The sequence below is a fragment of the Aptenodytes patagonicus genome, chromosome 3, assembly GCF_965638725.1.
Source record: "Aptenodytes patagonicus chromosome 3, bAptPat1.pri.cur, whole genome shotgun sequence".
Taxonomy (NCBI): domain Eukaryota; kingdom Metazoa; phylum Chordata; class Aves; order Sphenisciformes; family Spheniscidae; genus Aptenodytes; species Aptenodytes patagonicus.
In genome coordinates this window covers 102,394,766-102,419,273 of record NC_134951.1, presented here as the reverse complement: position 1 = coordinate 102,419,273, position 24,508 = coordinate 102,394,766, and the positions used below count along the sequence as shown (strand labels likewise).

The 24,508-nt window shown below is 38.7% G+C and overlaps 1 protein-coding gene across 2 annotated transcripts in view; it reads right to left on the bottom strand.

The window, feature by feature from the left end:
* Positions 1-24,508, bottom strand: part of THADA (THADA armadillo repeat containing) — a 168,316-nt gene that overhangs the window by 32,271 nt on the left and 111,537 nt on the right. For both annotated transcript variants that reach the window (XM_076334455.1, XM_076334454.1), the window contains 5 exons: positions 16,821-16,906; positions 4,927-5,339; positions 4,476-4,597; positions 3,024-3,096; positions 6-150 (listed from right to left, as the gene is read on the bottom strand). In XM_076334455.1, coding sequence (XP_076190570.1) covers positions 6-150; positions 3,024-3,096; positions 4,476-4,597; positions 4,927-5,339; positions 16,821-16,906 — 839 coding nt within the window. The remainder of the gene's footprint in view (positions 1-5; positions 151-3,023; positions 3,097-4,475; positions 4,598-4,926; positions 5,340-16,820; positions 16,907-24,508) is intronic.

Sequence of the window (24,508 nt, the reverse complement as noted above, 5' to 3'; positions counted from 1 at the left end):
CTCACCAAGAATGAGCTTCTCATTGACCAGAAGAAATGTTGTTACACTTTTAAGAACTTCAGCAGCTGCTAACAGCATCTCTGTCTGTTGCTCATCTCCACAAAAATAAACTATCAGTTGAACCCATTTTTTCAGGACTACTTCTGAAATCTGAAGACACAGAACACGTGAGAAGTATGCTGTAGAATCCGATGCTACCGCTCACCATCACATTAAACTATGGGCTGCTGAAGGGATACTACTCATCAGTAAATGCAGGTTTTTTTCAAGGTGGTGAATCCCAGATGTCCACCCAGAAGTTGGCTTACTATGTCACAGATAGTTAAGATGGGAGATTTTCTTTTAGTCAGAGCAGTATTCATAGGCAATTCTCTCACTCTGTCCCTTCACACCAGACTCACCAACAACCACACAAGTCAATGCATATTTCTGTGTCCTCGGTTCTTCTAAACATGCAAGCTAAAGACAAATATACTGGACTATAACAAAGAGAAGCAATTCTCAGAAGCATCCTACATGTAGACACATACACATATCTGGAAAAACAACTAAGAGTATATGAACCGTAGCATCAATCTTAGGCTTTGGTAATGATACAATGCTTGGTAAAGGGGTGAATGCAGCTCCATCTGTCTCCTCTGCAGATACTGGGGATGAAATTTTTTTTTAATAAGACTGCTGAGGTACCTTGTGTTCTGATGGCATGTGCATTCAAAACACTGATGGAATCTCCATGTTGGCTGATACACAGCAAAGCTCACTGTCCTAAAACATGAAGAATTAGAAAAAAGAACAGGAAAGAGAAATTTCCTGTTTCAAATAAAATCCAGTTGCCATCTTTAGTCCTCAGACATATGCTAGGAAAACTACTACTCAGCAATAATGGGACAACGCTTTGACTCTTTCCTATGTGTAGTGATGGCTACTAGATTTTTTGTGGAAAGAAATAATGTGCATTTTACCCGTAACTCAAACAGCACTTCCGAGACTTGTCAACTCTGATCTCCATTGGGACAGCTGGGCCATAACTGGGAGGATAAAGTCCTAACTTCCATAAGTGACCAAGAAAGAGATGGGATCCCCTGCAAATGCCACACTCAGGAGGGCAGCGGGTCAGTCAAGCTGCAGGAACCTCAAGCGCAAGTTAGATAACAGAACATGCAAACTGCAGGAGGTGGCATCCAGGCGCAGCCACAAGCAAGTGTGCGCTACAGCAATTCAAAGGAAGCTCCAGAGGAAAGAAAAACCAAACAGATTGGGACCTCATGCACACGAGAACAGGAAAAGCAGCACCAGCTCGACCTGGAGACACTTGAGGTATATGCAACTATTTTTTTTTTTCCCCTCCTTTCTTTCCTTTTTCACTTATTTTTAATTAAAGGAATTGAAAAACAGAATGACCAAGTAAGGTAAAGAAGAAAACCAATGAAAAGGTGAGTCAAGTTAAAGGGCAGAGAAGCGCAGGACTCATTGAGGGATAAATGAAACCTTGGTCGTGGTCTGCCTCATTCTGCGTGGTACATGGCCATGTACCTGCACTGCACAAAGGGACAGAGCCAGAGCATGTCCTATAGATTCTGTAACAGGTTAAAAAAAAAAAAAAAATCTCCCAAGATGTTACAGATATTCAAATTTTGAACAGACACATGGACTATCTAGAAAGACAAGAACTTGACTTTTACCTTATGGAAGAGAAACAATCCCTTCTACAGATGCAAATACTGAATGCAAGCCCAAAGACAGACTTTAGATGGAAAACTGATATACTTGGGTCTTTTACAAAGCGGAAGGCACACTCTGTACAGACGTCTTAGATCTCCCATGATTTACATGCTTATTAGAGAAAGTTCTTTTAGCATTACTACAGTTAAGATTGTTACAGCATTTTTCATTAATTCCTCTTTGTAAATTAATACCAAACTTCAGAGCAATAATATGTTCCACGTCTATTTGTGAAACCAGGTTTATATGGTTATTTTAATGTTTATAACTCAAAGTCCTTGCATTTTGCCTTTCTTAAAAAGATTTAACATCATAATTCATGTTCCCAATTCCTGTGTGCAAATCTGTGCCTTCCTTTTTTTTGTAATGAGACAAGATTATTAGCATACAATATGAATTAATTCTGCTGCACGTTCTATAAAAAAAATAACAGCTACATAAGGAAAAAAAAGATCTTCATTTTAAAACAGATCATGAGAGTTTTGTCTATTTTTACATATCCATTAAGTGGTTTTTGTATCTTTGAAAATAAACAAACAAAATAATTGTCTAGCATTAAAAGCTGCCTTAGCACTACACATACATACGTGACATCACAGACTGACAATTTAAAATCAAAAGAAATCTGAGCCAGTAATTTGTGCTGGTATAAATCAAAATTAAATAGTCTATAAACAGGAACGGAGAACACAGAGCCTTGAATTTTACAAGGGTTAGTATATTTACTCTAGTGTTTTAAAAACAAATTTTAAGAGGAAATTCAATGAGGAGCTCCATGCAGACAACAAGCTGGTGCGCTCAGACAGTGATTTCAGGCTTAGACTTGGCAAGGTCAGACGGCACACAGTGAGGAAAGGAACTGCACTCAACCACTGCTTCAGCTTCTTGCCTTCCCCTTGGATCTGCTCTCCTCCTGGCTCCCCAGCAATTACAAACCACAATGAAGTTGCACTTTAGTAAATGGACTGGATTCAGTACATGTGTTAATCACCGTAGGCATTTTTCTTTCCACATTATAGTGACTATTTTGGATGCTCTCAGAAGTTGAAACTAATCCATCAGAAAAATTTACTTACATACTTAACTTGAAATTACTTTGAGAGGGATATACTGAGATGATACTCATGGCCGTTTAATTTCAGAACATGGCAATGTATTCAGAGAGGAAGAGATAATGCCAGAAAAGGTGCAAAGATGCAAGAAAACATAAGCTTGGGGTTTCTATCTAAAAGAAGCCATGTTACTTCTATCACCAAAAACTCCAGAATTACAACACTGTTAAGCAGCTCCGTTTCCCTTACCTGCTGATGGTTCTGCAAAAGATGGATAACCAACTTGGAGGCAAATTTGAGAGCTATGCTTTGAATTTCAGTGCTGAGAAAACAAGGTAAAGAACATTTAAAAAAAAGCAGCTATTTCTGCCATTATTTCATCTCTAGAAAAAAACCAGCCAGTTCTTAATCATTCCTGATTATCACCAATGGGTATTTTGCAAGCTGAGCACTCGGAATTTTTACATTACCGATCTTGATGTTAGTTAAGTTTTTAGTTGATATGCAAATGAAATACGCTCTTACCTTCACCTCTCTCGTGTTTATTTTCTATCTGCATACTTCCCATAGAAAAACACATTTGAAAATGGAAGCCAAGTCAAACAAACCAGACATTATTTTAAATGATAAACAAAAGCATTTCTTCAAGCTGGTGTTAAGCTCCAGGAATCTCTCTTCTATAGCTGCTAGAAATGTTACTAGTGCAGAATATGCCAACTGCCAGCTCCTGAGCCTCCATACTGCCCAGCAGGGCCTAAGGACACAGCGCTTGGCACCGTGGCTCCTGAAGGGCTGGTCTCACCGTGGGGAATGGCAACACCTGAGCAGCAAGGTCTGCTATTTCAGCTATTTCCTTCTAACAGCACCAGTCAGTGTTATTTTACCACAAGTATCTTATTTCATTCCAGAAATAAACACTCCACATCATCATTTAAACTTAAAAAATTAAGTGCAAATCAGCAGCAAATGTGCACAGCTATAAAATGCTGTTCTACACTCTAGACCATAAATATTCTACATTGGCAACACTGGGGTGCAATGTTTATATGGCTTAAAAAAAGAGACTATTAGAAACAGGATGGTCTTGCCCTTAGAGCCCAGACACTTTAACCCTGTTTGTCCATTCTGTTATAAATGGATGGACACAGCTTCTAATGCAGTACGAACTACAAACTGGCTCCAAATTTTCAGCACTTTCTGCTGACTCTACAGTCTGATTAGGAGTGCTAACCCTAAGGATTAGGGTTAACCATTTCTGCCAATCCAACAAGTGAAATCAGATCTGTCACTCTTTCTATAGACCATCTGCAGACAAACCAGGATGGCAGCTTCACAGTGAATGAGTGTAAGTTTGGATCATCAATTCTATGCATTATGGTGTTTCCCAATTACCGTTCAGGAAGAGCTATGCTTACTGGCTATCATCTGACAGACGGAGTAATTTCTTATTTCAGGAACTGTGTTACTGGACATTTACAGGGTGCTTGCCAGTATGACTTGTGGGCCTTTTTAGTAATTTGGATCCATGTCTAACTTATCTGAAAAACTCTCATCAAGAGGTCTCTCTATTCAAGTAAGCCACACTCACTTTTCTGAAACATGGATTTTTAAATCGACACATAGTCCAAAACCAATAAATTAATTCTTCAACATTTAAAGTTTTTAAAATATAAGTATTTTAACGTGCATGACAGACCATACCTGTTGGAGATATCTACAGTGTTTAAACTCCACGTTAAGAGCTCATTTGGATTCATTTTTATAGAGCATTCAGTCTTTGGAAGCACATTTCTGAGATCCATATTATAAAGAATTTCCAGCACCTGCACACACAATTCACAAACAAAGAATTTACAAACAATCTCAACATGAATGTGTACATTTGAGATCAGTAAAACACTGACTTAAACCCCACTCCGAGAGCACAAAGGTCCCCTCCTGACAGTGCTAAAAAAGGAAAGAGGAAGTTCTTGCTTTTATGCAAGAATATCCGTTACAGAATTATAGCACAGCTCCTATTCAATGTAAAAAAACCCCAAACCACTCACATACTATTTAAAAAACATCATGCATGTTTGAAATATATTTTTAAAAATTAAGAATATCATTTACTGAAAACATACCAAATGTCAATAAAATAGCACCCTCCTACCTTGCAAAAACACTGGAGATTCTTTTCCTTCAGAGCCATTGTGAGAAGAGTGCCTTCCAAATCAATGAGTAAACACAATACACCTCCTCCTCCTTCTGCAATCTGCTTGGAATTTATTTGTTTCAACCACAGCAGTATTGCTTCCAACGCAAGCAGACGTACTTCATGAAACTCACAGTGAAGGAGATGAACTATTGACAACGATGGCTTGGCTATTTTCTTTGCAACAGGGGAACTGCTGCTCTGGATGTCAGGACCTGCAGTCACCAGCAGCACTGATATTACAAGTTTGGTGATGCTCTGAAGATACTGTATCAGTCCTGGTATTGCAGATGAGTAGGGAATACCGGACACCAATTCAGAATCTGAAATAACTCCGTTCATCTCTTCCCAAAATCCAAACAATTGCATTCCTGAGATGAGAATAAAACTAAGTAAAGTGACAAATAGATGATGTTACCATCTGCTCCATACCATGAAGTGATTCTGAAGTTGAAAAACATCAGGTATGCAAAAGGTATCACAAGGTAAATTCAAGCATGAAATGAAAACATAGATCTCCTTCATTTTAAACTGATTCTGAATTATAAAACAGCTTTCCTAGATATCACGTGTATTCATATTTAAGTAGAAAGAAATAAGGACAAACTTTTCTGAAAACTATAAATTGTTCAACACACGGGATGAAAGCTTCAAACACCTTAAAAAATGCTACAACACTTTACAGACTGCCCATCATCTTTACCAATTATAGCTGTTTGATAAGTATTTCCTTAAATCAAGCTACTAATACAGTCTTGTAAATTGTACATGCTTTGGACTACCATTGTAGAAGGTGATTAACACAAATAAACTGTATTAAAGACATTTGGAAAAAAATGTAGGTAGTTTGGAAACCTCAAAAAGCACCAAATACAAATATGCAATCATATTATACTCGATAGAATAGCTCTAAAATCAGAGATCAGGCTGGAGAAAGTGCTGTCTGTCAGCCTACCCAGCTGCAAGTGAAATCAGGAGAAACAATGACAGGGCCATTCTGATAATACTGAAAATCCCACGCTTTGCATAGCTTTAGTCAGAAAAGGTTACTATTAAGAAGATGCCCCTTCTACATAAATAGATCTGTCCTGTGTGTATCAATCTGGAAGAATTTACTGATTGAAAAATCCAGTATGCTTTTCCTATGCCTATTAACTTTGAACAGTTAACACAGCTAAGAAGAAAGGAGCTGCACTGACATCTCCTGTCAGCACAGGAACTGTGACATTTCAGTCATTTACAGTGGTGCAACCTGCCCACATGGCACAGCACAGCCCGAGAACATTCTGTAGTGCGTGGCCACCTCCCAAAGTGAGCTAAAAGGTCCCTGCTATCTGTGATGCCAGAGGGTTTCAGGCTCTAGCAAAGTTGGCAATGTTGACGCAAAATGAAAGGAAAAAAAAAAAAATCGTTAGTCCTCTCACACACCTAAGACTGAAATCCTCACACGCTGCCTTCTCCATCATCAGCAGCAATAAACAATTTTCTAGTATCAAAACCAAGATTTTTGCCCAGTTCAGATGTTTGTATAGCTTGTACTGCAAGGAAATTAATATGCTATATCCCACAGAATTCAAATACAAGCATGAAATAAGGCAAAATCATGAAGAATTACAGAAAAGAACACCACTGCCACTGGTGTTGAGAGATGTTAGAAGTTTGGAGTTTTTAAAATATCAAAAATGCATTAAAGGTAAATACAAAGATTAAAGCAAACTTACTTAGATTTCTTCAGTATCTAGAAGACGACAAGTCATTGCCATATAACTTTGCTATTTATAATTAAGTACTGAGTACAACCAAAAAGCCTGTCCAAGTATTACCATTGAATTGCTGAATCTGACATGAAGCTGCAACACAAATATGGGTTTGTTTTACTGCCCATGAAGACATTTCCCTAATCCTTCTATTTACAGATAAATATCCTGCCCTTTCATATTCAAATTCTTCCAAAGCCATCTTAATTTGTTTGACATTTACATAGAAACTTGTCATGGTTGTACACTGTCTAGCATGTAAGGCAGAAGCATTTTCTGAGTAACTCTGGACAAGCTTCAAAGAAATTTGGTATTTGAAAAAGATTTTCAGACATATTACCTAACCATTAGTTCTGTCAGTCATGTTTTCACTACAGTTTCTTTTCTGAACGGGCTTGATGTAGTCAAAGAAACCAATATCACTGTGAACCCGTGTCACAGCATAATTCTCTGGATGACACAGGTGGCTTCCATCTCATAACATGCAAACTTGTATATTTTATTTCCTACATTTTCTAAAACTCCTCCAAACAGACTGGCATTACATACCAGCATAAACTAGCATTAATGCCTATGTCACACAAGTATCCAACTGCCAGAATTCCTTGATTTCTGAACTGTCTGGTTGCCTTGGAGAGGGATTAGGCCTTCGTCCCAGTTATTACATGGCCTAACTCCACAGACACCAGTTTAACAACAGAAATAATCCCAGGCAGTTGAAAGAAAAAGGTTCAAGTTCAAGCACCTCGGTTCGAGAAGAGAAACAGCTTCTGTTTTGGAGCCCTGCACCCTCTCAGCTTCCTACATGCTTCCCTCCTCAGCTGCATTTCAGCAATACACGAGTCCGCTAGCTCAGTGTTCAAATCAGGTATATATCTCTAAGTATATTGCAAGAGAAGTGCTTTTATTTCCTATCAACGTTGCTTTACATTGAGGTATAGCTATCATACGTGCAAGCAGTAACATGAAAACCAACAGGATGGAAGGGTCAAAGCTCTAGGGCGAGGCAAGGGAGAGCCGTATTAGGTGGACAAAAAGAGGTAAACATTAGGGGAAGAGGGGGAGGGTGTCTTTCATTTTGTTGGTGTCAACACTGCCAACTTTGCTAGAGTCTGCAACTTAACATCAGAGAGAGTGGTGACCCTTCTGTTGACTCCAGGAGCTGGCCACACACCGAGCTTCAGATCCAGTGCAGTAAACCTCCATTTGAATTTTGCAAGGCCAGCATAACTTCACTCTGCGTCTTCATCTTTGAAGGGGAAAATTATTTTCATACAAAAAACACGGCGTAGCTACTCACTCCTAGAACTACTAGTTTGCAGAGACTGTGATACAAGAGTCTTCTGCCACAGATCCTCTTTTTCTGTACATATCGAATACCTTTTCTGGTTTGGAAGCCTTCTGGATGACTTCTGTTTTTACCATGTAATTGTGAAAGACTGGACACTGTGGCTCATCTATTTTACAGAAAGTCTCTCTAAAACTGGATGTCTCAACAGCAAGGCTGTCAACAAAGTAAGACTGCATATTTGCGTAGCCTCAGCACACCACAGAGCAAATCCTGCATTCATCTTGTGCTCCGCATGTTCTCCAACACTCTTTTTTCACACAAATACGTACAGAAGGAAAGAAAGCCCCTGTCTTATTACAGTGCAGTGGAAATGCAGGGGAAATATTCCTGCTTTCAACTTCATCACTAAGAAATCTTTCCTGGATTTCATGTAAATATTTTCTCATCTGCTTAAGTTTAATTAAACTCTTTTCTTTGGCTTACATCAAAATATCTGACTAAACCAAAAAAACACGCTGGTTCCCAAAGTAAATGTCTATGTTGTTAAGATACAGTAAATACATACTTTTATTTACAAACAAAAATCATTGTACAATTTGAATGACCAGCTGCTGTGAGAAGGAAGAACAAATTTTGGCTGACCAAACAAGGATCCTGGCAAACAGCAGTCTTGTCCAGGATGCTGACAGATGCAAAAGAGCCCCCAAGAATTAAGTGGATTTTTTTTTTTTTTCTCCCTTAAGGATTGCCTCATTTGGGGGACAGGAAGAACTTCGGCTCTCTTCTAGGAAGGGACACATCTTATACAACAACTTGGTTCTCCTCAACACAGTGCATGAACATCCCACAGTCTTCCTCAAACCCTTTATGTCCACTACATTGAGATATGCATACAACGTCTATGTCACATCATCTAGGTTTGAGGGGTTGTTTTTTTAATCCTATTTGTGATCAACTGATGTTCACAGTCAGTTATATGAAGTTAAATGATCTTTCATGATCTGAAAATAAGGAGGAAAGGAAGAGGAGCAGAATGGACTTAGCAGACCTGATGAATCTCTAGCTACAAACCTCCTCAAAGTTTTAGCCAGCTCCAAAACCTGTGCCCTGCCTGACTTTTTTCTGCTCTTCCCCGCAGTGGCATGTAGGCACTATTCTATAGTCTGTTCCCAGGATAAGTAGATACATACAGTAAGGACAGAAAAACTTCCCTGCTCAGCGATTAACAAGCTGTCAGCCGATGGACATTTCAGCTGATCTTTCATTTCAGAGATTCTAGAATATGTTCAGAAGTGATTCTGTCATCTGAATTCCTTCCATATATAAAACCTAAACTTGCTTCATCGCCTTGCCAGATGATGTACAGGACTGATTATGTATTTCTGTTGGATTTAGGTAATTTTACAGTGGCTGTCTAGGCTACTGCCAATTGGACAACTCTCCGTATCATCAAGTGTATGTTGTGTGAGGGCCTTTTTTTCCTGTATCTGTGATTATGATACATCTAAGTATTTGCACACTTTGAGATAAATATTGAGATCAAATCCTGTATGCAGCCCCTCGAGCATCCATGCCATCTTCCATCTTCCCACTAGAGGCTCCAGAAAAGAAGAACAAAGAAGGGAAAAAGGGGAGAAGTTATTACCAACATCAGAAAACTCACTGACACTCTGCAAAGTCAGACAAAAATTACAAGAGCAGCAATGAAATGCTGTTGTGTCTGCAGTACAATGTTATGGAAAGGGGGTCCCAGCATCAACAATCTGGATATTCATCATCATTCACCAAGACCTGCAAGAAGTTGCAATTATTTATGGACTAAGAGATTAAAATCCTTTGCACTCACAAACTACCATCTATCCAAGGGTATCTGAAAAGATCGTATGAATAGAGGGAAGGCTGAAAGGTAATCAGTGCCAAGAAGAGATTTTCCTAGACAAATATTAAGGAAAAGTATTTTCTTTCATATTTTCCCTTTTTATTAAAAGTGGATTAGGCGAAGTCACTGGTAAATGGAAAAAAAAACCCCAAAGAGAACAGAAAAGCATATTTTATTACAATGCAGAACTAAGATAACTGTTGATCAGGAAAAGGGCATATTTTAAGCAGGATGTTTTCTTTTAAAGACATCTGCAACAATTTCGACATCAGAGACTAAGCATCAGTACTCACAATACAATTCAAAACTACAAACATGAGTGATTAACAGAATCCACAGATAATATATTGTTGAGGACAGAAGCATCCCATTGCATTTTGTGTACTATAACAGAAATTTTTCAAAGAAAAAAAAGGGAAAGTAAAAAGCATTTGATCTGGACACTGAGGCTGCTATTTTTCTTACAGCTTCTCTCTGGCACAGCACCAAGTTTTCCACTTTTTTTGCATTCATAGAAAACCATAAAACCCCATGGAGACAGTGCAAGTCAGTCAGTGGTACATGTTGGAATCTAAACAGAACCTGAAACAAGTTTTCAGAAGTATAAGCAGTCTCCGTCTTCACATGGGGACAGAATTTTAACTGCTAACATTAAGAAACACGATCAACTCCACTCTCCCCTTGTGTCACTTATTTCCTGTAACACCCTTCCACATTCCCTGTTCAACACAGCATTCCAGCAGTATCATGCTCTACCCTCCACAACCCTCCTCCTTTCATTGTGCCCCCACAATCTTTCTGAAAACACTTTTACTTTCCTCCTCCCACGCCTGTGCCACGAGTTCTGCCTCCGACACTTCCTTGACCGCCCGCTGGTGTTGCACACCTTCACCTCCTTTCTCCCAACATTTATTCCTTTCAGCCTCGGTCCATTTGCTTTGTCCTTCTATCTCGCACTCACTTTTGCGCTGTCTTTTGGCCACCTTAACTTAGTACATCCCTCACTTGATCTGCCTCTGGCATGTCACTGTCTGTGCAACTCCCAGTCACTCCCTGTCTCTTGGACCTCCAACAATCCCATCCTCAACTTCATTCTCCCGTCTGCATTGAATTAGAATATTGGGTACCCAACTGCACTCCCTTTTGACTTGTCTAATTTAATGTCAGTAGGCATAGGCCATTTAGATGATTCTATAAATATGTTTTAAATCTTTACCTTCCTTGAGTCAAAATAACAACATTGACCAAGTGCCACAGTCAATATAATGGCACAGAAAGTTTATATAATTTCTGACATAACAAACAAAAATTGCTTTCAATTTGTTCAGATGGAATTTCTTAAGTTTAAGCTAATTAGACCAAATAACCAAAACATGCATTAACAGGCTGCCAGTGTTTTTGTTCAAATAACTGTTTGGCCACAGTTCTTAGGGATTTAGGTAAAGAAAGTTAAACTATGGCTAAAATAACCAACCTAGTTATTCCTGTCAAATTTTTACCATTTAAACATCATCAGTTTTTAAGTTAGCCAGCAGAAAAACTTATTTTAGTTACCAGTTAGCTTCTTTTCAAAATAAGAAAGAGTAAGAAGTACAATATAGAAAAAAAAGTAGGCACAGCTTTCAAATGCTATTTAAAAGCCCTACAAACCACATCATTCAAGCAAAACATTTAAGAGAGTCCTACTTAAAAAACAATTTGGGCTTTCATTGCAAAGCATCTAGAAGTTTGATAATGCATACTATTTCTACCAATACAAGAGAATGATATTGCAGTATATGTCATTTAAAACACAGTATTTTGTCATATTTGAGAGTATAAAAACGGACAAAATCAGCAGACAGTTGTACATAACTTCCCATGTTTCTGGTCTCAAACACACATGTGCGATGCACAGTATTTTTTGCAATTGTTTCTGTTGCTTATGAGCAGAATTTAAGAATCTTAACTAAGCCACACCTACGAAAGGTTTAGCTGTTCAGAAGATAGTAAGAAAATGGAAGTCTGTTTTTGCAAAACTCAAGGAAAGAATATATTAGTGAGAGCAGAATACTGGCTGCTCCATTTTGATATCAAAACAATCTATTTATGAACAGGATTAATTATGTAAATACTGAGTAACCGTTCCCACTGACGACAACAACAGTGGAGTTTGGTTAATCTCAAGAACTTTTATAAATTCTTCCACCTCAAATGTAGAAAGGAAAAATGCATAGTTAGACTTCAAGTGGCAGCTTCTCCTAAATCACAGGTTCAGCCTATTTGACATCCTATTTCAATGTTTTCTCTTTCGCATCAAACTTGAATTTTGACAACACTATACTCGATAATAGGCCAAACCAGCCAGGAGACTGACAGCATATATATAGGATAAAAGAACAACTAGGAAGGATTATCTTTAGCAAATTTTTCTTGCATCTTTTCCCTGACACCTGTTGTATATCCAATTTCACTTATGTTGATGGGCTTTATGGACTCAACACAACACTTTATCGACAAGTACCATTTTTTTTTTTTAACACAACCCTGGGTAAAATACGCTTTTATTAGTCAAGTATATTTTAGCAAGTTGCATCCATTTTTCCCTTCATGAATTGACAAAATACTAGCAGAAAACTGTTCTGAGATGTGAGCAAGAAAGAAAATGTGACCACTTTGTCTTGTGGCAATCTTCATCAGTTACAGAGAGACAGAGCATCCCAGATCTGAGCTTTCACTGCAATGCACTGCTCTGGCTCCTGTGTTACCAGCACCGCAGGATCACAGTAATACTCTCATCTTATTGTTTAGCTTCAGACACCCATTTCCAGGAGAAGATCTGAAAGCAGGAATGTCTATGATGGGTCCTGTCAAAAGTCCACATATTCAACAGAGGAATCTTACCCACTGAAACACTGTATCACAGCATAGCCTGTTTGTAGTCTGGTATTCTGTCTCTTGCAAAGCCCATCTCTGAGTGCAGAGAAAAGTGCGCAACTGCAGACACATGCGTAGATCTGTGGCACTACAGCTTGACAGACCTCTCCTTCTAACTCCTGCTGATCAAGACGTGTGAATTTGCAAATAATTATAAATTATTATAAATGTCCAGCTAAGGCTGGACACATTCTCACCTGGACTCGGAGGCATTTTTCCCCTCCAAAGACGCCTACAAGTGTTATTTGCTTCCTCCAGTAATGTTTGAAGTGTGAAGTTCGGGAACTTGCCCCTATTCCTACACCACCCACTCTGGTGCTGGTTTACTTCTGGAGGAGTAACTTAACTGCTTTAGCAGGGTACAAGTGCCAGAAAATCCTCTGGAAGAGGACTGCATTGTTCTACCCATTAGACTGAAAAGGCCTTGGACATCTGTGATTCCAAGTCTATAAAAACAGTTACTGTGGAGACAACTTATCAAAGAGGTCTGCAAGAACAAATTCACTGGATATTATTAATAATTATTAATACTGACAGTAGACATTAGCTCATCAAATCATCCTAGATCTGGCAAGAACTTTTGTTTGCTCTCAATAAAGGCAAAAATAGTATTTTTATTTATATATTAACTTTTTTTTTTTTAAATGCTTGCTTCAGTTTTTTTCCGAGTTCCAACCGCAGTTGATAACTGAAAAAAAATATGTTGTAAGTTTACATAGTCTTGGCATTATGCATTGTCTCTGCATGTCAGAAGACCCTCGGGCACTTCAGGAGCTGGAAAAAATGCTCTAGATTTTTGTCTATCAACTCAAGGAAAGAAAACTGTATTTTCCCAGTGACATGAATCAGGCAACACTTCCATCCAAACCAGCACATCAGAATAACTATGGGGTGGTTTTTTTGTTTGTTTTAAGATAAATAATTATCATTTAGCCAGCAATAAATTTTTAGCTGGACAAGATGCTTTTGGTATCCATTACTCCCTGCCTTCCTTATCCGACATTCTAAATTGTTTTGAATTTGTGAAGTAAATTCCCTAAGGGCTGTCCTGCACTTTAAGAGACAGATTTTATTAATTGAATACAACAAATCACTTACAGAAAATAATCGTAATGTAGGAAAGGCCTAGGCAGGGTTGTACTCTGAAAATCTCTTTGTAATTGTAACCCCTTTAGACAGGCATAATCAGTTAGAAGTGGTCTGATTTTAACCAGTTGCAGGCTCATTACATTGCATTCCCGTTTCTGTTGATGAAAATCAGTTTCAGCCCGTGGCCTGGAACTCATACACAGCACTTCCTGGGGCCTCTTAGATAAACACATGAAGAAACAGTTTTATTTGGATTTGTCCTTCACCCTTTATTCATTCAAACAACTTTACAAATCAAGATTAAAACAGAGAAAAATTGGCTCATAACCAGAGATACACATATACGAGTAAGATATTTAATTTCAGAAAAGTATAAAGCCTCAGTTAATAACTATTCCTTACAGAACATTTAAATGTGAGACTCAAAACATTAATTTTTAACTGCTGAGTTTAGTCTTTCTCTCACTGTGTCATGGGACACTCAGGTTCTATTTAATATAAACATACTACTCCTTCATTTCAGAAAGGCTTCTGCCTGTGATATATAAAATTGTCCCTAACGTATCTTCAAGCTTTCAAAACCATATTTCCAGTTTAAGTTTCTACTCTCTGTAGATATTGCCTGCAACATATAATTTTAAGCCTATATAGGAATGAAACTTTTAAGCAAGACAATACTAATGAACGATCCCTCAGCAGAGAGAGTCTGCAAAAATAATTGCTTTCCTTCCACAGAAATTGTACCTTACAGCACCCAGGTTTGGAACAGTCCACATGAGCTTTGAAAAATAAATGAATCCACTACAGTCAGTAATCCAGCCACTGCATGGTGCAGTACCCCAGGCTCAAAGGGCTATTCACAAGTCAGGGGCATTAAAAAAAACCCGTGAGTTTCCTGGTGTGGAGAGGTCAATAAAAGCCTTTGCAAATGTGCAGCAATTGTTTAAAAACCAAAACAGACAAAAACCCCAAAGGTAACTGAAATAGGAAAGAGACTGATAAAGAAATGTAATGCCCACTAAGTAAGCAAGTGAGGAGCCCTCACTTGGAATACTGGCTGTTCCTTCATAAAAGAAAATACAAAAACAGTTGGGGGGTGAGAGATGAGAATAATCAGAAGCAGAGGAAAAAAAACTTCATATGAAGAGAATACAGAAAGACTGGGATGATTCATACTACAAAGGAGATGAACAGAGGTAGAGGATCATGATTAAAAAAAAGTGTAAAAATTAATATTTCAAAGAGGATCTGTCTTTAAAAAAAAGGAGTACTCAAATTAAAAAGAAGGGTGATGAGCCCAAATATGGTTGAAGGGGGCTTTGGGGATTGTTTTTGTTTATCTTGTAGATGTGATACACAGCTACACTTTTCAATGTATTGCAAAGGATAATCACTAAGGCCAATGGCATATCAAGGATTTAAGAAACTTTATTTTGTATAAATAACGAAAATAAGTAAATATATATTGTAACATTAAAAGTTACTGATGGTAGATATAGCTCACCCAAAACAACATTAAAGAGCCAGAAAAAAACATATCCCTAGAGACATGTTATATTGAAACTGCTTCATATAGGGTGGTACATTCCTCCCTATAAAGCATGCAGCCCTTACCTAGTCACAAACAGTGGTCAGTACCCGACAGAACGAGACCTACAGTGCAACATCATCTGGAAATTTCCTTTACTGAACAGTACATCTTGACATCTGGGACCCATGAGAGAGGAAAGACTCTTCAGAGGACATGAAAGATCAGACCCATCTCCTAGAGTCCCCGATAACCCTAACTGTCTTCCTGTGGTAGGGCGGAACCCACCTGTCACATATTTTCTATATGTCTATGCTTCTGTTATAACGGCTAGATTCTGCATCAACCTATCTAAGAAGTTAGTTTCAGACATGTTCATCACCAACTCATTTTCCTGACAACTACCACTATTTGAACTGTGCATTCACAAGAAATCACACAAATAGCAATTATGGAATTAAAATCGAACTACTTCTACCAAAGGTCTAAGCAAAAAAGCAAAATGAATTGGTTTTAAAATTAAGAACAGCCCCCAAAACAAAACACTCTGAAATAAAGAACGGTTCTAATGACTTAAATGCAGTGTTAAAATTAGTCATTAAGAATTTTAATGAAATGAAAGAACTATTCTTTAATTGCCTTCCTGGACTGACAAGGTAGTTTACTCCTCACGTGTTCATAAGAAGTGAACAAAACAGGCCCCACAAGGAAGCTAGTTACAGCTGACCAAAAGTTGCCTATACACAGTCACACTTGAAAGGGTATCCCTTCCTCCATACGTTTGTTTTCCTTATTGTTTACAGTATGTTTTGTATTGTTGCAAACAACACTGTATCATTAAAACCACTAATAGTTCTGACTGGTCCTTCAAAAGCTTCACAGTGATAAAGAATAAATATAAAAAAGGAAATTTAAAGAAGTTCTCAGAGTTGTTTCTTATAAAACTTCTAAAGATGAGAAAACACTTTCTCTGAAACACTTTCAGGTGTCTCCTGAGGGAACATCTCTGTAGCTTTCAGGAAAGGTTAAAGTAGCAATATTCCAGGGTTCGGATTTTGTTTGTATTTACAACCTTGGATCAGAAAAACATTTTGGAACACTGGAGGGGATCTTTTTTGTTGTTACATAGTTCTAGGATTAGGAATATTGCCAGATCATCATTTCAGGCTTTGACACGGAGCCATACCTCATTCTTCTCATCAACGACCCCCAAGACTAGCTCTACAGAAGGCAGAATAAAGGGCCCTTTTATACAAAGCAGCTAACGGACTCCAGCATTCAGTAGATACCATGAGTACAAGTAATATATTATTGTTTCTCTGGATTCAACAGAGCTCAGAAATTTCCCCACAGATATTCCATCCGATTTATAGAGCAGTACTTTTGACCTACCTTGCTTTTGAAACTTCCCCAGGTGAGTACTCAGCATCACAAGGACATCAAGATAGGCAGCTCTAGTCACCAAACAAGGATTTGGCCTAGAAAAATCAAATTACTAAAGATTAAATCCTTATAACATCCATGCTCAGAAACAGCAGTGAAACACACCACCTTGGTGTGTCTATTTTACTTAATTAATGAAGATCAACTACTGATCAAATTAGACTGCAAATGCAAAATAATTAGGCCCAGTTATCTAAGCTTCGCTTCCTGGTCCATTCCGAATGACAGTCTCCCTAGCAGAATGGCAACACCCTTCGTCCATCCATTCCACCAAATCGCAGTTCATACATTTCATTATTACTGGATTAATCAGCTTGCCCTGGCAACTAGTATGTCTTTGTTTTGCTTATAGATAATGTGTGTAATTAAATGCAGTAACAAAAATAAGTCTTCAGGTCTTATTGTTACAGTTCATGAAAGAGAAAATTCCCCATGAAAGGTACCTGTTACATCTTTTTAACAGCCATAGCGCTTTCACTGTTCTGATGAAGACCACAGAAGCATGCATGTTTTTAAAATTAGATTCCTCCCCCCCCCCCCGACAAGAATGTTGGGGATTTTGTGTGTACAATGCAAATTGGTAATAAGCTACTCTCTGCTCTAGCTCTTCAAGTTACAAGTGATAGACATTTTCTCTCCAACTAGAAAAGTAAAATTAGGTTAATATCTTCATTTTTCTCTATATTGTTATCACTGTATGTTTCATCCAGGAAAACTTTTCTTAAAATATAACTTAACATGTGAACAAACAGGAAATCCAGTTCAAACACAGAAATTATTCTGATGAGTCCAATGGGACTTGCACTAAACCAGAAACTTTTAGAATCAAGCAGCACAAGCTTCAAGCATGACTAATTCTGTTCAGTATTTCATTTTTATTTTATCTGGCACTTTCTTTGTATGCTTATCTTGACATTTGAAACTCTTTCAAAAAATTGTTAATTAAAAATGTTCCAGCAAACATTCTCAACTCTGTAACATCTTTAAAATTCAAGAAAAAAAAACTTTTTCAAATAAGGTATGTGATCGTGACATAAATATGAAAGATCTGAGGTTCTTGCATAGAAGTTTGGCAGCTGTATTTGCCTATGGAGAGTTAGTCTATGATCCTGTTAAAAAAGACAGCTTTTACCAGAAACACTGCTCTCACCTTCAGTAATAAACTCTGTAATAAGCCTGAATTACTTATGCTTACTTTTACGGTCTACAATATTATGCATTCATATAACACATGGCAGACTACATGCAACCAGGATTTCTCTTTGGAAAAGATTTTTTTTTTTTTTTTTTGCATAAACAGAGACTTTTTAGACACCTTCTTACTAGTGAAGTAGTCATGAACCTCCCAAAACTTCTCCATGCTTGCTTCTTACTACTTGCCTTAAAGCACGAGTGCTAAAAGCCTGTCTGCAAAGAAAATGCACATCAGTAAGCACTAATACCATAAGAAGCCAAAGCAATTTTAATATGGCCTATTTGGAAAAGCTGTATTAGGAAGACTTAATTTCTGTCCACCCTGACTAAGCGAACCTCTCTCCTTAATCTCGGGCATCCAGTTGTTGCCCGAGTATGTTCTTCACAGATCTGTGTGAAAACACCACGAAGAAATACTCACAGGGTTAGGAGCTCAACCCACGAGAAAAGAGAGTGACGGATCAGTCAAAGGCTTAGAAGAAAAAGAAACCAAGAGGTCTCTCAGAAGTACTCATAAAATGGATGAAAGCAGCCATGACAGATTTCAATTAAGATGAGGAACATAATGGGCCTACTGCACTCCAGGTCCTTTGAAAAATGGAAGACTCACTTATTATTCAGTCATTTCACTGGAAAGAAAATTTCCAACGTACAAACTGTGCCTTGGGAAAAACATGGCTGACACAACCTTTACTGAAGAAGTGACAACAGCAATACTGACATGTTTTTTTATTCTGGTCCAGCTTTTAAGCATTTATCACTTCATTTTGAGTATGCGCATATGCATGTTTTGATTTGGAAATGAGGCTTTTCTAGCATAAAACATGCCAAACGTTTGTTCTTGGCTGGCTCCACCGTTCTGGTGATGCTAGTGAATGCTCAGCCATATGTGCCAGATGGACACAACAGGAAATTCAGTTTTCCAAAAACAAGATATTTCAGTGTTGTTCAGACTGTAGCAAAAAGCTCAGTCTTGAAGACAGTCAGACTGTGATTTGCCTAACAGACCTGACAGCCAAAAATCACATGCTGAACATTTCAAGTCATGCACTGTGCAGTATTTAAGATGACCTGTTCATGCAGAACTTCAATAATGAGAGTGGGAAGAGTACAAGATGTTTCTTTTTTAACACAGATACCCAAATAAAGTGGTGTTCTCATAAACAAGCTTTGAGGAAATCTGTCTCCAAACAAGAAAGTCACAGCAGTAGCAAGGGTGGGAGCTCCAGGCATCTGGAACAGCGTTCCTTTTTTTGTCCAAAACCCAAAAATTAGTTCATTTCCCTTCCAACCTGGATATTAATAGAAACAAATATATCATATGCTTACTCCAGATGATAAACTGTATGTGACTCTGAACAGGATAGAGCTAGAGATGGTTAGGACTCTCGTATCTAAGGGTATGTCCACAAAGAAATATAAAACGGGTATCAAAACAATATTCATACTCCTACACATATATACTAATAGCAGGCTAGTGATGTCAGTGCAGAGATCCAAACCTCATCAAAGTAATGCTTTGTCTACATTAGCAAGCAGGTTGGTGTAACAACAGCAGATCTGTGAAGTCAAACAGCTGGTACCAAAGACCTAATGCCCACCCTACATACCATGCCCAGATGCATTAAAACGTAATTTTCAGAAGTTCATCTTGTTGATTTTTGTTTCTCTTTGGATACAGAGTTTATAGCCAGCCTGCTCCAGGAACCTCACTGCACTTAAAAGCTTATCCCACAGTTTCTGTCACTCCTTCATGATGCTGTACTTGGAGGTTGACTGTCCAGGTGGAAATAAAAATCAGCTCACAGACAACCACTGAGCTAAATTTCACTAACAGTCAATATTGCAGGATATTTCAACACATCTGACTGGAGAGAGGTCAAAGGCTGTCTGCCCTGAGTAACATGTAAAAAGCAAGCATCGTCACAGGCTTGACCTGCCAGGCAGAGGGGAAGACGACACCTGCAACCTTTAGAAGCACAGGCAGGGACGGAAAGGATTACTGCTTACAAAGAACAAGGCCCAGAAGAAACGTGTTTCTAATTTAATCAAGGGGAACGAAACAATGACAGGAGGAGCTGCTGTGTCCCTTCCCATCACGAAACTCCATAGAAGATACAAGGTGACTGAAAGAGCACAAGTCAAAAAAGTTAAAGGGACTGAAGGTTTTAAAGGGTCTACAGATTTTTTTTTTTAACTGCCTAAAGCTCCAGCCTAACAGTATCTTCAGTACAGGGAAAAAAAAGTGTCTTTAATTATTATTTTACGTAGGCATGGCTGAAAAGTAGATAAATCTGAAAACACAGGTGCCAGTTTCCATACTATTAATTTTGACACATTATAGCAGATTTCTGGATTAGATCCTGAAAATAAAGTCTTCCAAACCTAGCCAATTTCTTATCATTAATGCTGAACAAGTAATTGGGGATAGGGTAGTCAGACTTCTTTGTAATTTCATTTTCAATTCTGGTATGTGAATATAAAATTAGAAAGGAGTTGAAGTCACTGGCAGCCTTTTGTTAGCTGTTAAGAGTCCAGGGATTTTTTTTAAGAGAAAAAGGCTAATGGAACTAAATAGTCCTTTCAAGGACGTTGTGGTAGCGACTGGAGGTGGAAAGCTGCTGTGCGGAGTCCTATACGACAAGTCACAGAAACTGCTGAAGGAGAAGGTGAATCGAGCCAACTTGCAGAAGTGAAGGCCATCCAGCTGGCTTTAGACATTGCTGACCGAGAAAAGTGGCCAGTGCTCTCTCTCTATACTGACTCATGGATGGTGGCAAATGCCCTGTGGGGGTGGTTACAGCAATGGAAGTGGAGCAACTGGCAGCGCAGAGGCAAACCCATCTGGGCTGCCGCATTGTGGCAAGATATTGCTGCCTGGGTGGAGAACCTGGTTGTAAAAGTACATCACGTAGATGCTCGCGTACCCAAGAGTCAGGCCACTGAAGAACATCAAAACAACCAGCAGGTGGATCAGGCTGCTAAGATTGAAGTGGCTCAGGTGGAGCTGGACTGGCAACATAAGGGTGAATTATTTATAGCTCGGTGGGCCCATGACACCTCAGGCCATCAAGGAAGAGATGCAACATACAGATGGGCTTGTGATTGAGGGGTGGACTTGACCTATTGCACAGGTCATCCATAAATGTGAAACATGCGCTGCAATCAAACAGGCCAAGCGGTTAAAGCCTCTCTGGTATGGAGGACGATGGCTGAAATATAAATATGGGGAGGCCTGGCAGATTGATTGTATCACACTCCCACAAACCCGTCAAGGCAAGCGCCATGTGCTTACAATGCTGGAGGCAACCACCAGATGGCTGGAAACAGATCCCGTGCCCCGTGCCACTGCCCGGAACACTATCCTGGGCCTTGAAAAGCAAGTCCTATGGCGACATGGCACCCCAGAAAGAATTGAGTCAGACAATGGGACTCATTTCCGAAACAACCTCATAGACACCTGGGCCAAAGAGCATGGCATCGAGTGGGTACATCACATCCCCTATCATGCACCAGCCTCCGGGAAAATCAAACGATACAATGGACTATTAAAGACTACACTGAGAGCAATGGGTGCTGGGACATTCAAACATTGGGACACACATTTATAGCAAAAGCCACCTGGTTAGTCAACATGATCTGCCAATCGAGCTGGCTCTGCCCAGTCAAAAATTTACATACTGCAGAAGGGGATAAAGTCCCTGTAGTACACATAAAAAACATGCTGGGGAAGACAGTCTGGGTTATTCCTGCCTTGGGCAAAGGCAAACCCATCTGTGGGATTGCTTTTGCTCAAGGACCTGGGTGCACTTGGTGAATAATGAAGAAGGATGTGGAAGTCCGATGTGTACCTCAGGGTGATTTGATTTTGGGTGAGAGTAGCCAATGATTTGAATTTTATGATGTTAATTGCTATATAATACTGCATGTCATCACTACTATGGTTGTTATATGTCATATCAATGGTATCACAGTAAGAATCACCCAAATTAAAGACGACTGAATTTTGATGAAACCGAGTGAAGTGCAGCTATGATAGAACCAGACAAGCGCAGCGGTGATGGAACCAGAACTGGCTTCAGCATGCAATAACCCAACACCACACACCACGTCTCCTGCTCTGAAGGACTGTTATGACAGATGGGAGCCCGAAGTCACGGACTAAATGAACTCAAGGGACATTTGAGAGGGATGGCCCATAGACTTAGGGAATGATATCTGTGTGTCTATATCAAAAGAGAGGAAAGGTGGTGGTGATTAATTGGGATGTATTGGAAAGTGTGGGACCTGGGCATGATATAGATGGTGTAGAATAAGGGGCGGACATTGCCCCTTTTAAATTCACAGGCCTGTTCAAATGCCTTTGAAGAGGCCCAGGTTAAGCACTTACTGCATATTATATGACCAGAGTAACAATAAGCTATTTGTTTTCAACAAGGAACTGCCTGGTAGCGTACCCTTCAGGAGATATACCCTCTCTGTAGATGTAAATCAGACTGGGCAGGTTCAGAAGCTCCACGTGCAATACTGCATTTTGCTCCAGCTGGCTTTGGCTACCAACAGTAGCGCTTGGGACCGCTTTGATTTCTGTTCTGCCTTTACCGCCTTTAAGTACTACTGATTGCAGCTTAGGTCTACATAACATGAAATCAATCCTAGACTCTCACAGTTTGGAGCTCTGCAAATATTATTTTTTAAAAGTTTGATTTACCTTTTATAGTTAAGTCATGCTGAATTTAAGGTATTCATCGGTTTGCTTATTTTGGATGGCAGCTCTGATGCAAACCAAACTGGCATTTATTGGAGAAATCAGCAATACGTGGTCACAGACCTCCTGTGTACCCTGCTCACACACATGGTTTCAACTCTATGAGGAACACATGGCTTAACTTCTAAAACTCAGTTTCTCTTGTATTACTGTTTATTTTAAAGAAGATCAACATTAATGAATTACAGAGCAAATTATGTCCTCTTCCAAGGGAAACAACAAGGAGCAAACAAAATGGGAAGCTCACACATTTGGCCTCAATTCTGTCAGAACACTGGGAAAAAGATTTAAACTAAATATACAACCTCTTGTTCCTCTAACCACTAAGGTCTGCAGCGGCCCTTAAGCATAATTTCTACTCATTACAGGACACCATTTATAACCACTCAGATTTCTATATATAAACGAGGATGCCAACACACCTTTATGTAGAGCAAGTATCAAAGAATTTTGATGCACAGCTTTTGCAGATTCTCATTCTCTTCTAAAAACCCCAATTTTCAATGACACTAAGTCAGATGACTTAAAAAGATGACAACTATTATCTCCTGGATCATTCCTCTTTTTCCAAAAGAGCATCACCTCACTTACAGATGAACAACAACAACAACAGTAACATTAATATATTGCATTTGTTATATAAATAAGACAGACACAAGTCACTGATTATGAAATCAAAGCTGTTTGTGTTTATCTTCATAACATTAGTTTTTGGCTATTCTAGTCAAAAGAAATTCAATGTTTTCCAAAGAGGTAGTTTATTTTGCTCATGTTTTTCCTCATTAGGAAACAGATGTTGCAAAACTATTAGCAGAACAAACACTATAAATATACAACAACTTACGATATTTACTGAACATTTAACGACATAAAAATCAAAGCATATTTGCTCAAACTCTAAATGAGCACTTAATAAATTTCAAATGCAACCTGCCAATCAATGTCTATTAAATAAAAACCCGTAACATCTCCCTTGTGAATTAGTTTAGCTATAGGTATCTTAGTGTAGTTGGCTATCTTAGGGATATCTAAAACAAAACTTTTGTAAAACGCCTCAGAAAAGCTCCAAGCTCTCAGAAGAGTCTGAAAGATTTCAAATTTCAGCCAGTGCAGCTTTATGAATACAAGCTAATCTCATTTGTCAAACTGGAATATAACTTTATTAAATAACCAACAAAACAGAATTTCCTCCTAATAATATGTAACACATACAACATAGTTTTGGTCACGGTAAAACAATACATAACTACACAGGGTGTCAGCCAAGCATTTTTTCAGAGTAAAGTACAGTGTTTAAATGACTGTTAGCTCCTTCTAATCAACACACTCAAATTGGTTACTCTCAGCCCCAATCTTTAAAAACTGATGACAAGATTTGACTCATGAATCAAGTTAATGTAGAACTCCAGTCAAAATTATACAACTTACAAAGCCGCCTAGAAATCCCTGCCTTTTGTCCAGAAAGTTCACAACACACTCTTACGTGTCAGGGTAAAGAAACCAGTGCTGGCAAGATTACAAGGGCAACTCTTCCAAAGGCCAATTCATAGCTGCCTTGAGAACAAGAAGAGAATCATCCTTATGACTTATGTGACTGTTTCCACTTCAATTTCCAAAGAGATCTATTAATTAAACGAACTGCCTACTCCTTCTCTGGTCTTTAATGAAAAAGTCA